The sequence below is a fragment of the Ranitomeya variabilis genome, chromosome 4, assembly GCF_051348905.1.
Source record: "Ranitomeya variabilis isolate aRanVar5 chromosome 4, aRanVar5.hap1, whole genome shotgun sequence".
Lineage (NCBI taxonomy): Eukaryota > Metazoa > Chordata > Amphibia > Anura > Dendrobatidae > Ranitomeya > Ranitomeya variabilis.
The window spans coordinates 563,539,887-563,558,260 of NC_135235.1; the positions used below are offsets into that span (position 1 = coordinate 563,539,887).

Below are 18,374 nucleotides of genomic sequence, written 5' to 3' on the forward strand. Positions count from 1 at the left end.
AATGAATTAGTTATATAATACATGACTCACCCAATTTATTATTATATATATTTTTTACTTATTTTTGTTGTTTTCTGCTGGTTTTTCATTGGTACCATAAAGGGGTTAAAGTTTCATCCAAAACTACTGTTGACATGTGAGGACTGTGCTGTATGTTATGTATACAGGTGAGAACAGACATGCGCAGTGCACATTACTCCCCTCACCCTGCCATTCGGCTTTTGCCCTGCGCGTCCCCTGCATTCAACCGTCCTCCTTCGTCTCCTTCTTCCCCGCCCCGTGTGGTACGCATGCGCAGCGGGCGGACCGTTGCCCAGGGCCTTGCAGTGCGTGACGTCAGCAGCCTCCGCCCTCCGCCGCTTTGCTGCATCACCAGCTCCTGCACTGCTCACTGCACAGGCCCCGAGCACCCCCTGACCGCTGTATGCACTGCCCCTTCCCTGAGAGCACCCCACAGGAGACATGGCCAAAACTGAGCAGGTCCTTGTCCTGGAGCCGCAGCACGAGCTCAAATTCAAAGGTGAGGAGCCCTGGGGCGGCGTCCGCCCGGGAACTGAGGGGGATGGGGGTGCCCCGGGGGTGCAGGGGCTGGAGAAGGACGGGCGGCATGTGGCTTCCCCGCCCATGGGGGATTGCACAATATTAGGGGACTAATGTCATGTGTTATGTGTGTGCTCGCCCCCCGAAATGTGCGGATTGTGTGTGTGCTGCACAAGTCTTATGTGAGGAGTGTATGCGGCATGTCACAGCCACATGTGTGTGTGTGTATAATATATATATATATATAGATGTGTGTGTGTATGCGGCATGTCACAGCCACATGTGTGTAATGTATGTATGTATATGTGTGTGTGTGTGTGTGTGTGTGTGTGTACATAATATATATATATATATATATATATATATATATATATATATATATATATATATATATATAGATATATATGGATGTGTGTGTATGCGGCATGTCACAGCCACATGTGTGTATGTATATGTATGTGTATAATATATATATGGATGTGTGTGTGTGTATATAATATATATATGGATGTGTGTGTGTATGCGGCATGTTACAGCCACACGTGTGTAATACATACATGTATGTATATGTGTGTGTATATAATATATATATATGGATGTGTGTGTGTATGCGGCATGTTACAGCCTCATGTGTGTTATGTATGTGTGTGTGTATATAATATATATATGGATGTGTGTAGTGTATGCGGCATGTTACAGCCTCATGTGTGTAATACATACATGGATGTATATGTGTGTGTGTATAATATATATATGGATGTGTGTGTGTGTATGCGGCATGTTACAGCCACACGTGTGTATATAATATATATATGGATGTGTGTGTGTATGCGGCATGTTACAGCCACACGTGTGTAATACATACATGGATGTATATGTGTGTGTGTGTATATAATATATATATATATATATATGGATGTGTGTGGCATGTTACAGCCACACGTGTGTAATACATACATGTATGTATGTATGTGTGTGTGTGTATATATAATATATATGGATGTGTGTATGTGGCATGTCACAGCCACACGTGTGTAATACATACATGTATGTATATGTGTGTGTATATAATATATATATGGATGTGTGTAGTGTATGCAGCATGTTACAGCCACACGTGTGTAATACATGTATGTATATGTGATATATGGATGGGTGTAGTGTATGCGGCATGTTACAGCCACACGTGTGTAATACATACACGTATGTATATGTGTGTATATAATATATATTATATATGGATGTGTGTAGTGTATGCGGCATGTTACAGCCACACGTGTGTAATACATTCACGTATGTATATGTGTGTATATAATATATATATTATATATGGATGTGTGTAGTGTATGCGGCATGTTACAGCTACACGTGTGTAATACATACATGTATGTATGTGTGTGTATATAATATATGGATGTGTGTGTATGCGGCATGTTACAGCCACACATGTGTCATACATACATGTATGTATATGTGTGTATATATATAATATATATGGATGTGTGTAGTGTATGCGGCATGTTACAGCCGTGTGTAATGTATGTATGTGTGTGTGTATATAATATATATGGATGTGTGTGTAGTGTATGTGGCATGTTACAGCCACACGTGTGTAACATATACATGCATGTATATGTGTGTATATAATATATATGGACGTGTGTGTAGTGTATGTCATGTTACAGCCACATGTGTGTAATATATACATGTATGTATATGTGTGTATAATATATATGGATGTGTGTAGTGTATGTGGCATGTTACAGCTACGTGTGTGTAATATATACATGTATGTATGTGTGTGTGTATATGTATAATAGACTAGATGGTGGCCCGATTCTAACGCATCGGGTATTCTAGAATATGTATGTAGTTTATTTATGAAGATTTCAGAATAATGCAATGAATACACAGGATTCGGCCGGGCGCGACCAATTAGGAAGCGTGGTTCAAATCCCGTGCCAATTCGCGGCCGGACTGCGCCTGTTGCTGATTGGTCGCGCCCGGCCGATCAGTGAAGCCAGGGCCAGCTGCAGGTATTTAAGGGCCCCGGGCGGAAGAGTCTCACAGCCCACGCAGTATATAGCACAGCCCACGTGTAGAGCACAGCGACGTAGTATATAACACAGCCCATGTAGTATATAGCAATGTGGGCACCATATCCCTGTTCAAAAAATAATTACAATAAAAAATAGTTATATACTCACCTTCCGGCGGCCCCCGGATCCAGCCCAGGTGTTCAGCAATGCTCCGTTCCCAGTAATGCCTTGCGGCAATAACCCGTGATGATTTAGCGGTCTCGCGAGACCGCTACGTCATCTGGGGTCATTGCCACAATGCATTCTTGGGTCTGGAGCATATCGAGGAGCAAGAAAGGCTGCCGCAGACGCTGGAAGGTGAGTGTATAATGATTTTTATTTTTAACATTATATGTTTTTACTATTGATGCTGCATAAGCAGCATCAATAGTAAAAAGTTGGTCACACTTACAGGGTTAATGGCAGCGTTAACGGACTGCTAAAACGCTATGGGGGCACTGACTGGAGGGGAGTAGGGAGGGGCCAATTCGCGTCCGGACTGTGCCTGTCGCTGATTGGTCACACCCAGCCGTCCGCGACCAATCAGCGACGCAGGATTCCCGTGACAGACAAACAGACGGAAGTGGACCTTAGACAATTATATATAGATATATATATAGATATGGACGTGTGTGTAGTGTATGCAGCATGTTACCGCCACACGTGTGTGTGTGTGTGTGTGTGTAATATGTATATAATATATATGGACTTGTGTGCGTGCAATTTATACGGCATGTTACAGCCACACTTGTGTGTATTACATGTATGTATATAATATATGGACTTGTGTGTAATGTGTGCATGCATATCGCGTATGTATATAATGTGTGTGATATATACAGACTTGTGCATCTATATGGGTGCATGTGTATGTAATATACATGCATGTCGTGCGCATGTATATATGGAATTGTGCAACTATATGGGTGAGTGTAAAATGTACGTGTGTGTGTATATGTACGTATATATGTGTGTGTGTATATATATATATATATATATATATATATATATATATATATATATATATATATATATATATATATATATATATATATATATATATATATATATATATATATATACCGCCGCACAACCAGCTCTGCCCTCTCCTAGTGTATCATCACCCATCCCCTGCAGACTGTGAGCCCTCGCAGGCAGGGTCCTCCCTCCTTATGTACCCGTGTGCCTTGTTTGTGCTCATGTTTAATGTATTAGTCTACATTTGCCCCATATCTTACATGTAAAGCGCCATGGAATAAATGGGGCTATAAAAATGAATAATAATAATATATAATTTTTTTTTTTTACATGCATACTCTCAACTCTTTGTCATAACACACACACACACACACACACACACACACACACACACACACACACACACACACACACACACACACACACACACCCTTATTTTTACTCTGAGTGCTGTCTGTGAAAAACTGCCATTACGCAGACAGCACTCGGACCAATTTTATCGTGTTCAGCTGCCCATATGAGCTCGTGAAATAATTGCGTCGTGCGCTAGTTTGTAACATATGTCTGACTTGCCCATTCAAGTCCATGGATCTGCAAAAAAAAAAAGCATTGGATCTTACAAGGATCAATAAGACATCAGAATGTTATGGCTACGTTGCAATTCTCTAACATAGGAAACTACATTTGCTTTGTAAATTTTATACATCAGCAGTTGTAAAAAAAAAAAAAAAGACCATCTGACTTACGAGTGAGAATTGAGATGAAAATAACTGTATATATGTTTTTTCTTGATGAAAATCAGATGAATTTTACACTCACTGTCAATCATATTTTTGACATTTTTTAAACACACATTTTTTTGGGTGTGCTTTTTTTTTCCATACACTTACTGTCATGTTGCAGAAATTGCTCCTCTGATCCGGCCCTCTACGGTGCAGTGTGACCCTCGGCCTGCTCCCATTAGCATAGTATTGGGTTTATTCCCAGTCCTTACTACAACCGGAGCAGAAAATCCCTCCCACCACCACCAGCTTTAATACAGCTAAGAAAAGCAATGATTCATGTGTCTCCTATCCACTGCACTATATATAGTCCAATTATTTGATCTTAGATGTGATCGTCAGTGGGGTCTATGGGGAGCCCCCGGTGTGTTCCCATGTGTAGGATTGCCTGATGGATTATATCACATTAAGTTGCAGGCTTATTCTTTGTATCAGGGGATACACTGTCTGGCAGTGTATGATGAGACATGTAGTACTATAGCAGCTGGGAGCTTACCATGTGTAGATCAACTCCTATATTACTCAGTACATATATTACTGCATAAACAGTGTGTGGTGTGTACGGCGTATACAGTGTATGGTGTGTACGGCGTATACAGTGTATGGTGTGTACGGCGTATACAGTGTATGGTGTGTACGGCGTATACAGTGTGTGGTGTGTACGGCGTATACAGTGTGTGGTGTGTACGGCGTATACAGTGTGTGGTGTGTACGGCGTATACAGTGTGTGGTGTGTACGGCGTATACAGTGTGTGGTGTGTACGGCGTATACAGTGTGTGGTGTGTACGGCGTATACAGTGTGTGGTGTGTACGGCGTATACAGTGTGTGGTGTGTACGGCGTATACAGTGTGTGGTGTGTACGGCGTATACAGTGTGTGGTGTGTACGGCGTATACAGTGTGTGGTGTGTACGGCGTATACAGTGTGTGTGTGTGTACGGCGTATACAGTGTGTGTACGGCGTATACAGTGTGTGTACGGCGTATACAGTGTGTGTACGGCGTATACAGTGTGTGTACGGCGTATACAGTGTGTGTACGGCGTATACAGTGTGTGTACGGCGTATACAGTGTGTGTGTGGTGTGTACGGCGTATAGTGTGTGTGTGTGTGGTGTGTACGGCGTATACAGTGTGTGTGTGTGTGTGTGTGGTGTGTACGGCGTATACAGTGTGTGTGGTGTGTACGGCGTATACAGTGTGTGTGGTGTGTACGGCGTATACTGTGTGTGGTGTGTACGGCGTATACAGTGTGTGGTGTGTACGGCGTATACAGTGTGTGTGTGTGTACGGCGTATACAGTGTGTGTGTGTGTGTGTGTGTGTGTGGTGTGTACGGCGTATACAGTGTGTGTGTGGTGTGTACGGCGTATACAGTGTGTGTGTGGTGTGTACGGCGTATACAGTGTGTGTGTGGTGTGTACGGCGTATACAGTGTGTGTGTGTGTACGGCGTATACAGTGTGTGTGTGTGTGTGTGTACGGCGTATACAGTGTGTGTGTACGGCGTATACAGTGTGTGTGTGTGTGTGTGTACGGCGTATACAGTGTGTGTGTGTGTGTGTGTGTGTGTGTGTGTGTGTACGGCGTATACAGTGTGTGTGTACGGCGTATACAGTGTGTGTGTGTGTGTGTGTGTACGGCGTATACAGTGTGTGTGTGTGTGTGTGTGTACGGCGTATACAGTGTGTGTGTGTACGGCGTATACAGTGTGTGTGTGTGTGTGTGTGTGTGTGTACGGCGTATACAGTGTGTGTGTGTGTGTGTACGGCGTATACAGTGTGTGTGTGTGTGTGTGTGTGTGTACGGCGTATACAGTGAGTGTGTGTGTGTGTGTGTGTACGGCGTATACAGTGTGTGTGTGTGTACGGCGTATACAGTGTGTGTGTGTGTACGGCGTATACAGTGTGTGTGTACGGCGTATACAGTGTGTGTGTACGGCGTATACAGTGTGTGTGTGTGTGTACGGCGTATACAGTGTGTGTGTGTGTGTGTGTGTGTACGGCGTATACAGTGTGTGTGTGTGTGTACGGCGTATACAGTGTGTGTGTGTGTACGGCGTATACAGTGTGTGTGTGTGTGTGTGTGTGTGTGTGTGTGTGGTGCGACTGTGTTCCACTGGTGGTACCGTGCAAGAGGCTGGTACCTTCAGCGGTTTCCATATTGAGACGCCCATCACTTGGGTGTCCCAATATGGAGGTCGGTGAACTTCCGCCGCTTGGAATTCTGGGATCCGGACACATCTGGACAGAACAGGATGTGAAGACATTACAAGATAAGTATATATTAACCCCTTAAGCCCCAAGGGTAGTTTGCACGTTAATAACCGGACCAATTTTTACAATTCTGTAATACCATTCCACGTTTGGTAAAATTGATAAAGCAGTTTTATTGTTTGGGTCAGTACGATTACAGCGATACCTCATTTATATAATTTCTTTGTTTTGGCACTTTTATACAATAAAAACTATTTTATAGAAAAAAATAATTATTTTTGCATTGCTTTATTCTGAGGACTTTAACTTTTTTTATTTTTTCGCTGATGATGCTGTGTGGCGGCTCGTTTTTTTGCGGGACAAGATGACGTTTTCAGAGGTACCATGGTTATTTATATCCTTCTTTTTGATCGCGTGTTATTACACTTTTTGTTCGGCGGCATGATAATAAAGCGTTGTTTTTTCTCGTTTTTTAATTGCGTGCACTGAAGGGGTTAACTAGCGGAACAGTTTTATAGGTGGTGTCGTTACGGACGCGGCGATACTAAATATGTGTTCTTTTATTGTTTTTTTTTTTTATTTAGATAAAGTAATGTATTTATGGGAACAATATATATTATAAAATATATATTCTTTATTTAGGATTTTTTTTTTTTTTACAGATGTGAATATTTTTATTTTTTACTTTACAACATTGCCCCTGGGGGGGGGGGGATTGGGGGGGGGGGGCGCGCGCATCATGTTATAGGGTCAGATCGCTGATCTGACACTTTGCACAGCCCTGTGTCAGATCAGTGATCTGACTTACAGCGCTGCAGGCTTACCAGTGCCTGCTCTGAGCAGGCGCTTGGTAAGCCACCTCCCTGCAGGTCCCAGATGCAGCCCCGCGGCCATTTTGGCTCCGGGGCCTGCAGGGAGAAGAAGGTAGGAGACCCTTGGGGCAACGCGATCACATCGCGTTGCTCCGAGGGTCTCAGGGAAGCACGCAGGGTGCCCCCTCCCTGCGCGATGCTTACCTATGCTGCTGGAACTCTGCGATCATGTTTGATTGCAGTGTGCCAGGGGTTAATGTGCCAGGGGCGGTCACATAGTGCCGGATGTGAGCTGCAAAAACAGTCAGCTGACACTCGGCCGCGCTCTCCCCCCCCCCCCCCCCCCCATGAGCGCGGCCGATCGCATATGACGTACTATCCCGTCACTGGGAATTAAGTCCCAGGTCACCTGGACAGGATAGTACGTCATATGGGATTAAGGGGTTAAAGACTAGATCGAGAACTGATGCTATCGCATCGGGAGGGCGGCAATGTCAAGATGGGGGCAGGCATGCGGCGCTGTTGTTACCTAATGCATCCTGTGATAATCTAATGACTCTTGCATCAGGGGACTCATGTGCTTGACGCCTACGCTTATATGCATTGTTTTTGTCCCAGCGATGCTGTTGCTCTTCGAGTCTCATTTGCCCTTTGTTTTCTTCGACATTGTTCCTTTGCTGCTTTCCTTTCATTGACATTGGCGTACTTGTTAGGAGGAGCCATGTTGGCGTTGATATTTGCTTTTTAAAGGGGTTTTCCCTCATACAAAATTTCATTTTAAAAATTGTCTGTGTCAGACCGTGTACAGAACATACCACAGCTCCTGGGCAGGGGAGGAAGCAAAAGACATTACAGCAGGAGATCGCAGAGGATACATTTTGTGAGGTAAAATATTTTTTAAAAAGTCAGTGAAATATTTTACCTCACAAAATGAATCCTCTGTGATCCCCTGCTGTAATGTCAGTATTGTCTTTTGCTTCCTCCCCTGCCCAGGAGATGTGCTATGCTCCGTACACGTCAGACACAGTGAATTTTTAAAATGAACTTTCGTTCGTGGGAAAACCCCTTTAATGTGACCGGCTTCCTCTGCCTGTAGACACATCGCGCATCTGCCGCTGGAATCAGCCGGATGATTCACTGTGCCTGTGTGTTATAGGTTGGTACCAGCAGCAATTTCCATATTGAGACACCCATCACTTAGGTGTCCCAATATGTCGGTCGGGGAACTTTCTCCTCTTGGAATTTTGGGATACGGTGACATCTGGACAGAACAGGAAATGAAAACATTACAAGGCAATTATATAAATAGATTATAGTATTATATATGTGCATCATGTCGCAACAATGACATGGTGCCAGTCCAGGTAATCAGAAGAGGATGCGTGGATGCTGGCAGGTAGGAGGCAGTCACAGATTACTGATGTGTTCCAGCAAATTGATTTGCATCATCTGTACAGACCACTTTAACTTAAATTGGGGTCTGTCAGGTGCAGAAAAAATAAATCTGCATGCTGCAGTATTTCTGCGGACTTATTTCTGACCTCAAAATAAAGGCTCTGATGCAGATGTGAAGAAAGCCATTTCCCAGTAAAAGGACTGGGATGACGACAGATGGACCCCGTTATAAGCTATTCGCCACCACTGCTGTATGTCACGTGTCAGAGTATTTTCTGCCATTCTGTTTCCATAATGGAAGCGTGACATGAGCTCTGGCCTCATTCAGACCTCTGAAAGGTAGGCACATATTAGCATCTGTGTTATGGCCACAGTCACCGTCACGATCCCAAATAATATCATTGGCATATGTGATGCTGTAAATTGGGATTATGAAATTCTTGGTAAGGATGGTACTGGTCAGCATGATGCATATCGCTACCCTCTGAATGGCAACCAATGGCTGTTCTGACTGCAGCGATAGGGGGTGTTAGAATACTGAATGCCTGCATGTTAAAGTGATCTGGGGTGCGGGATGCATCCTCGGATAACCTGGCAGGTGTATAATCGAGCACCGTGGGAATGGAGGCCATACTAGTTGTCAGCCAGTGTTCTCAGAAACTGTAATGGCTGGATTAATTTTGACTTGACAGCACTTTTTTTATTTATTTTTTTATTTTCATGTGTTGATTCAACTGTGCCCCCTCGTCATGTTCATGTCATTACCATACAGCGGCCATAAGAAAATATAAAGCGCAGCTGCTGCGACATAAGCCTTTGTACCGGCCGGCTCCTCTCCTTGCTTTTATCAGTGCAGTGTCCTATGCCCCTGACGTTACATCAGATTCCATTACTGAGTTTGAGTCAAAGTGCTTCACAGATAAAGCCAGCGTCTCATGGGGACAATTCTGTTCAGGAAGATCCGGAGAACGATAACGCCTGCTGATACGCTGCACACATCTACATATGAATATATATATGGTATCTTATTCACGTTGTGAATTTCTGCATGTGCATGACATGTAAGAAATCTGATTAATTGCTGTAGGTAACACCCTATTGCCTGATGTGTTGACTTATCTCCCAAAAGAGCAAGAGGATTGGGCATGGCAATACAGCATGTACTCTCCCTATCTTCCCCAGCTTCATCTGTCTGGCGAGAGTTAAAGGAATTTTCCCGTAGAGAATGAATGGAACGGCAGTCGGGCATTTAACCTGCTGCTCCATTTTGTACCTGGGATAAAAATACCCATTGGGAATAAAAATTCCCTGTTCTGCCTGTCGGTGCGAGTCCAAGCGCTTGAACACTTAGGACTTTTGAGCTAGTTATCACATACCCTGCATGTAGATAACATGCTTTTACTGGTCAAACCCTTGGTTGCCTGTATCCTATCTTATATGGGGTCTTGGGAATATAATGTTGATGATGTAGTCTTCAGTACTGTTAGGTGATCAATATAAAATCTCTGAGATACCAACACCACCCCACCAATCTGAATTATTTTACATAAATTCTTTATTTTTTCAAAATGTACCGTATGTTACTCCTCATGTATTTGGCAGAGCCGTCTGAATGGAGCTTGTAGGGTAGACTGCAAATCATTCGGCTCCGTACTAATTCGCTTGCCCCTGTTCAGCCCCATTTTGTGGGAATATTACATTCTGCAATGCCACTTTTTATTTACCTTTTTTATTAGATTCATAAAGATAAAGGGAAAATCAGAGGCATATAATGGTGTGTCTTGTTAAAACGAGATTATTATTCCTTCATGACATAATTGCCTCAGAGCTTGTACATCACATGGAATACCCTCCACCACAGGTTGTACATGTTGCGCCTCCTCAGAGAGCATTATATTTTGTTACTATGCCTGAACCGCTTCCATTTTGTTCTCGTCGGGCATTAAAGAAGCACTTCCACAGCATTTTTATTCCCTAAACCTGCGTAAATGTATGTGTAATGTAGTTTAAGCACATTAATATACTCGCCGATTGCTGTCTTCAACAGTTTCCAGCGCCGCTCTGGACCTCTTCTCACTCACATGGTGGCTGTTCCAACTTGCCAGACCAGAATGGGCTCTGTGTGTGAGTGGGAAGTCATTTTTTTCCAATGCAAGTCTATAGAGTGTATGAACAAGGCTCAATAGACTTGCTTTGTTAAAGTTGACTTCTGTCTCGCACACAGAGCACAGTGTGATGCGACAAATCAGAATTTCAGTCATGTGAGTGAGAAGAGGATTGGAGCTCTGCTGGAAACCAGGGAAGACAGCGATCGGTGAGTATATTGCCACGCTCAATTACCGTATATTACACAGAGGTGAAACTATAATGGGTGCAGGGGTTCCAATTCCACCTGGGCCATAGAGACTATGGGGCTTAAAAGGGCCTTTTGCCTCATATGAAAAGACTATTACTGTGAAACACCTGTTAGTTGGGGGTCCTGTTGGAGACTGCATTGGAGCCCCTCAAGCTTCACATTACGCCACTGACATTACATATATATTTATGCTGGGGTTCTGTCTACCTGTATTGATCTCTCTGTTCATTGTCTATGGGACTGAGGTCTGTTCCATTCATTGCAATTCTGGGGAAAAAAAACCCTTAAGCTATGTGCTCACGGAAGTAGCAGCGCTTTATACGAAGCGTCCAAAACGCTGCCTTCGATTGAACGCATGTAAATCTGCTTGTGTTCACTGATCCATTCGGATTTACTGTATTCAATACATTCTATTGCGGAGACTAGCGTTTGCACAAGAGAAATTGACATGCTGTGATCTTGTCAGTCTTCTACGGGTGATTCGCATGCGCACATGCATGCATAGTGGATATGACATTTCTAGAAATCCCAATCCATAATACTGTAACATCTGGCCACTGCGGGTTTGACGCATATATACGCATAAAATAAAAGTCAGTATGTGATTTTTTTATTTAATGCTATCATGGGTCATTATAACATGGTGACTGATTACAATGGCTCCAGTGCATGACTATCCAGATTACGGTATACAGACCAGAGCATGAGGAAGCAATCCTTATTAGGAGCTCCTTTACAAAAAAGGCCTGTGCACATGTTGCAGATTTGTCACATTTTTGGCGTTTTTTTATGCGCAGATTTATCACAAAACCTGAAGGGTTTCCTAATGCCAGCAAACTCAGAGAATCCTGACGTGTCATGTCCACATTGCTTATTTTTGATGTGCAGATATAAATCTGAAGCGTTACACTTCAGCGTTTTTGCTGCAGATTTTATTAATACCGTATATACTCGAGTATAAGCCGACCACCCCCTAATTTTGCCACAAAAAACTGGGAAAACTTATTGACTCGAGTATAAGCCTAGGGTGGAAAATGCAGCAGCTACCGGTGAATTTCAAAAATAAAAATAGATGCTCCATACCGTTCATTATTGCCCCATAGATGCTCCATATAAAGCTGTGCCACATAAAATGCTCTGCACCGTTCATTATGGCCCCATAGATGCTCCACATAAAGCTGTGCCATATATAATGCTCTGCACCGTTCATTATGGCCCGATAGATGCTCCACATAAAGCTGTGCCACATACAATGCTCTGCACAGTTCATTATGGTCCCATAGATGCTCCACATAAAGCTGTGCCACATATAATGCCCTGCACCGTTCATTATGGCCCGATAGATGCTCCACATAAAGCTGTGCCATATAGAATGCTCTGCACCGTTCATTATGGTCCCATAGATGCTCCACATAAAGCTGTGCCATATATAATGCTCTGCACCGTTCATTATGGTCCCATAGATGCTCCACATAAAGCTGTGCCATATATAATGCTCTGCACCGTTCATTATGGTCCCATAGATGCTCCACATAAAGCTGTGCCATATATAATGCTCTGCACCGTTCATTATGGTCCCATAGATGCTCCACATAAAGCTGTGCCATATATAATGCTCTGCACCGTTCATTATGGTCCCATAGATGCTCCACATAAAGCTGTGCCATATATAATGCTCTGCACCGTTCATTATGGTCCCATAGATGCTCCACATAAAGCTGTGCCATATATAATGCTCTGCACCGTTCATTATGGTCCCATAGATGCTCCACATAAAGCTGTGCCATATATAATGCTCTGCACCGTTCATTATGGTCCCATAGATGCTCCACATAAAGCTGTGCCATATATAATGCTCTGCACCGTTCAGTATGGTCCCATAGATGCTCCATATAAAGCTGTGCCATATATAATGCTCTGCACCGTTCATTATGGCCCCATAGATGCTCCACAGAAAGCTGTGCCATATATAATGCTCTGCACCGTTCATTATGGTCCCATAGATGCTCCACATAAAGCTGTGCCATATATAATGCTCTGCACCGTTCAGTATGGCCCCATAGATGCTCCATAGAAATCTGTGCAATATATAATGCTGCTGCTGCTGCAATAAAAAAAAAAATTACACTCTCACCTCTCTTGCTACCCGCAGCTCCTCAGCATCCCGTCTCGGCGTCTCTCCGCACTGACTTTTCAGGCAGAGGGCGGCGCGCACACTAGTATGTCATCGCGCCCTCTGACCTGAACAGTCAGAGCAAGAGGATGGGAAGACGGAGCGGTGCCCGGCGGGTGGAACGTGGACAGGTAACTATGACATACTTACCTGCTCCCGGCGTCCCTGGCTCCTTATCCCGGACAGCTGGTCTCCGGGTGCCGCAGCCTCTTCCTCTGTCAGCGGTCACCGTTACCGTTGATTAGAGGAATGAATATGCGGCTCCACCCCTATGGGAGTGGAGTCCATATTCATAACTTTAATGAGCGGTCCCACGTGACCGCTGAACAGGGGACGAGCTGCGGCACCGAAGACCGTGGGACGGGCAGGAGGATCGCCGGGACTAGGTGAGTATGCGACAGTACTCTCTCCCCCTCACCCTCCAACCCCACCGCCGATTATGACTCGAGTATAAGCCGAGAGGGGCACTTTCAGCCCAAAAATTTGGGCTGAAAATCTCGGCTTATACTCGAGTATATACGGGACTAATGAGTGGGGAAAATCGTCACCAAAAAAAAGCATGTCAAAACAGTGGCAACAACGCACTTATTTTATGCACCATTTTTTGTGCTAAGAGATGCAGAAATTTCTGCACCAAATACTTAACATGTGACCATATCTTAATCATGCCATGGTAATCCAGCTTTGCCTGTGAAGTTATAAGTTTGGATCAGGAGACCTTTTGGCACACTGGGCATTGTGGTTCATATACTGACTGAAATCAGGTCATTGGAATCTGACCTTAGCGTGCATTCACACGTCCAACTTTGTGAAACTAACACACTTTTATATTCTTTTGAAGCTGCTATTGGGTCAGGTTGGGTTTTGCAGACCTAGTACAGCCTGTGAAAAACTGATGTGTGAATGTGGGCTAAAGGCCCCGTCTCACATAGCGATTTACCAACGATCACGACCAGCGATACGACCTGGCCGTGATCGTTGGTAAGTCGTTGTGTGGTCGCTGGGGAGCTGTCACACAGACAGCTCTCTCCAGCGACCAACGATCAGGGGAACGACTTCGGCATCGTTGATACTGTTTTCAACGATGCCGAAGTCCCCCTGCAGCACCCGGGTAACCAGGGTAAACATCGGGTTACTAAGCGCAGGGCCGCGCTTAGTAACCCGATGTTTACCCTGGTTACCAAAAAAAACAAACAGTACATACTCACCATCTGATGTCTGTCAGGTCCCTTGCCGTCTGCTTCCTGCTCTGACTGAGCCGCCGTACAGTGAGAGCAGAGCGCAGCGGTGACGTCACTGCTGTGATCTGCTCTCACTTTCCGGCCGGCAGTCAGTCAGAGCAGGAAGCAGACGGCAAGGGACCTGACGGACATCAGATGGTGAGTATGTACTGTTTGTTTTTTTTAACATTTACGCTGGTAACCAGGGTAAACATCGGGTTACTAAGCGCGGCCCTGCGCTTAGTAACCCGATGTTTACCCTGGTTACCAGTGAAGACATCGCTGGATCGGTGTCGCACACACCGATTCAGCGATGTCAGCGGGACCTCAACGACCAAAAAAAGGTCCAGGCCATTCCGACACGACCAGCGATCTCACAGCAGGGGCCTGATCGCTGGTACGTGTCACACATAGCGAGATCGCTACTGAGGTCGCTGTTGCGTCACGAAACTAGTGACTCAGCAGCGATCTCGCTAGCGATCTCGCTATGTGAGACGGGGCCTTAAGGCTCATGTAGGTTGATCAGGGATGACTGCTCTTAAGTGTTCTCATCTGGACCAACATGTGTCCGCTGCAGCAAATCACTGGTTGTAGCAGTAATGGAGCAGCAAGTCCAAAGCTTGCCGGGTGACTCAGTATGAGAGGCGATTGGTAAGCTGATGATTGCAACTCTTATCATTTCACACCATTCTGAGCGATGTGCAAAAACATGTTAAGTGTCTGGACAACCCCTGTAATGGTTTTTTTCTTGTAAGCCCATCCAGTCGGTGACTTGGGTGCGGAACATGGTCCTTATAAATAGACCGTGCAGCAGTGTCCTGCTGGAGTGTGGGATTATTATAGACATAGCGGCATCTTCTGTCCCCACTTCACATGCACCTGTCATTTCCACAGCTGCTCTCTACCATATAGAATCACATCATCAGGGACTCTGTGCGGCCTCGGCAATGGGTCACTTGTGAGCAGACTGGCAGGGGGATATTGGCTACCCTGGGTGCGCTAGCCACTGTGCAGACAGGATAAGTATAGTCACATTTCACATAATACCATGCACAGCCTGCAAGCTTGTCAGGCACTCGGGCTGTAAATTATATGCAAAATTTGTCTGTTTTTCCTAAAGCATTAGTTCTACCAAATGCTTGATAATTCTGTATGTAAAGGCCTGCATTGTGTTTTTTTTTTTTCCCTCCATGATGACCTTCTTGGCACTATGACTGAAAATGTACCAGGCTGTGTCGGGGGCTTACTACAGCTACTCTCACTGGATAGTGAGCAGTGACTGTAGCGATCCCCTAACCCCACCCTGATGATAGGAAACGAGCAGCTACAGGGAGAATAAAACTACATTTTCTTCCTGGAGTAAGCCAGTCAGACATGACTTTAAACGCTATTTATCTGTAGGTTAACTCAATATCTGCAGGTAAATAGTGTTTTTGGAGGTGACAAATTCTCTGTAAACGGAGTCTGGCACCAGGTTTTTCCTACCCCACTTTAGAGCAGCATAATTTAGCATCAGAGACCCTGATTCCAATGATGTCACTTACTGGGCTGGTTTTATAAAATCCCTGTTTCATCATCTGCAGATATACCAGTTCTCTGAATGCTGAGCCCTGTAACCCCCCCCCCCCCCCCCACACACACACACACACACACACACACACTCACACACTCACCTCTGTGTACACTGTGCGTAGGTAGAAAGCTGCCAATAAGTGATGGGGGAGCGGGGATAGACAGAGCTCATGAATATGGAGCACTACTTGGTTGCAGGTTTATTAGTCCTCTAGTCATTATGTCTTTCTGATAAGTGATTTTATCAAAACTACACTAAGCAACCCTGCAAGTCAGAGGTGTCAAACTGCATTCCTCGAGGGCCGCCAACAGGTCATGTTTTCAGGATTTCCTTAGCATTCCACAAGGTGCTGGAATCATTCTGTGCAGGTGATTAAATTATCACCTGTGCAATACAAGGAAATCCTGAAAACATGACCTGTTGGCGGCCCTCGAGGAATGCAGTTTGACACCTCTGCTGTAAGTGATACATCACTGGAGTCAGGGTCTTAGTCACTACTATTCTGCTCTCCGCGTAGGTGGCAAAAACCTGGTAACAGATCCCGTTTTAACCATTTTAACCATTTTTTTTTCTATAACAGACATACCTTTCAAACAACTGGTAGTCCCTTGACAGACCGATCTATGCCGTTAAACAGTCTGTGATTGTCCTGCATATGGCCAATCGGATACTGGCCTGTTTCCACAGGGTGAAGTATGTTCTGTGCGCTTGCTAAAATGATGGCTATGCCCATATTAAATCACAGGGTGATGTGCTACCCATGCCATGGCTTTTAAGCCTCCACTCGGTGGATGATTGGCGACCTGTAGACTGGTTTCCTTTTACAGTAATAAATCACTTTCCGGACACGCATTGGCCTCGTACGTGCTAGGATGGCACCTGGCACAGACTGGGTATGTGGGGTAGCGCTTACAATCGAATACATACTACATTGCGCACATCTGTATGACGGCATATCCCGGTTACTATATCAGTGTGTACAGCCGTGATTTTCATCAGATGTGCTTGGTAAGCCCGTCTGTTGTAAGTCTTGGATTATGTCCGTACCCAGTTCTATTAAAAAAAAAAAAAAAACGTTTTGCCAAGGGCATAATTTTTGCCTTTTGCATGGCAAACGTAAAGTGAATAATAAGGCGCAGTCATGGTAATATGCTTGCTTATCTGACTCATGGCAGAGCCTGAACCATTGAGCTCCTTACAGCTGCGTTATCAGCTGTGGACATAGAACTTGGACCTCGCCAACGTGTACACCCTGCCCGCCTTCTGGATGGCACCAGGTGTAGGGTTGATGTGCTGGTACAAGTTCTTTGCTCCAGCAAATGCGAACAAACTTCAGAAAGCCGCTGCCCGTCTGACATGCTTTGCTGGGCGATCCCCTTGGAAACAAGAGGTCACCGTGCGTTTTATCTACTGTGCTAGTTTACAGGCCTTCTCATGCTTCCAGGTAATTTTTATCTGGAATCTCCCTTCCCCCTTCACCTAATGATGGCAGTGCCAAGAGACTTTACATTGTGCCCATTGCAAAGGTTTTAGGAAGATTAAACAAAACATGCTTTGTTCTGAAAACGGCGCCTCAGCTTTCTGTGTGGTGGTGTCTGGTATTACGTCTCTGCCTCATTTAAATAGGGCTAACTGCAGTGCCGCAGACATTTAAAGGGAGTGCTCACATGCTTCACCGCAAATTGCAGACATCAGGTAAAAATCATAAAGCTGAAAACCACACGACAACCTGAGCAATTTGCTGTAAACGCTCAAGTTTTTTCAACACTGCAATTGGTCACACAACACACTTTTTGATTCTCTCCAAAAACGTATCCCCTTTAAATGGGGTTAAGTCATCATAGACAACCTTTTGACTACTGACCAGACATATATACGTTCATGTCTTAAGAGGGGCTTCTCCCTCAGGAACTTCTGACATACGAAGCAATAGTTACATTATACAGGGACTCGTGTATTAAGTGGATTCGTTCCCAGTAACAACTAGAGTGACTTTAAAGGGTTATTCCCATCTTTATAGATAGGTATTGTCGAATAGTGCTTCTAAAGACAAGCACTTCTGCAAATTACCGCTTTTTAAAAGGTGCAGCCGTTCTTAATATATTAACTTTTTTCTTTTGTTTACAGCTAATTTCCTTGGAGACCGACCACCGCTGTTCTCTGGCTTGTAAGCGCTGCGCTGCAGCTGGCAGGGATTAGTAGGTAACGTGTGGTCCAGCAATCCTGGCCAGCGTCAGAACAGTGTTTTATAAGCTC

At 44.6% G+C, this 18,374-nt stretch overlaps 1 protein-coding gene across 2 annotated transcripts in view; it reads left to right on the plus strand.

Annotated features, from left to right (window-relative positions):
• The first annotated feature begins 228 nt into the window (after positions 1-228).
• Positions 229-18,374, plus strand: part of VAPB (VAMP associated protein B and C) — a 54,812-nt gene continuing 36,666 nt past the window's right edge. For both annotated transcript variants that reach the window (XR_013213457.1, XM_077252801.1), the window contains exon 1: positions 229-520. Coding sequence is in view for 1 of the 2 variants with exons in the window: in XM_077252801.1 (XP_077108916.1) it covers positions 463-520 (58 nt within the window). In the remaining variant the exon portion in view is untranslated. The remainder of the gene's footprint in view (positions 521-18,374) is intronic.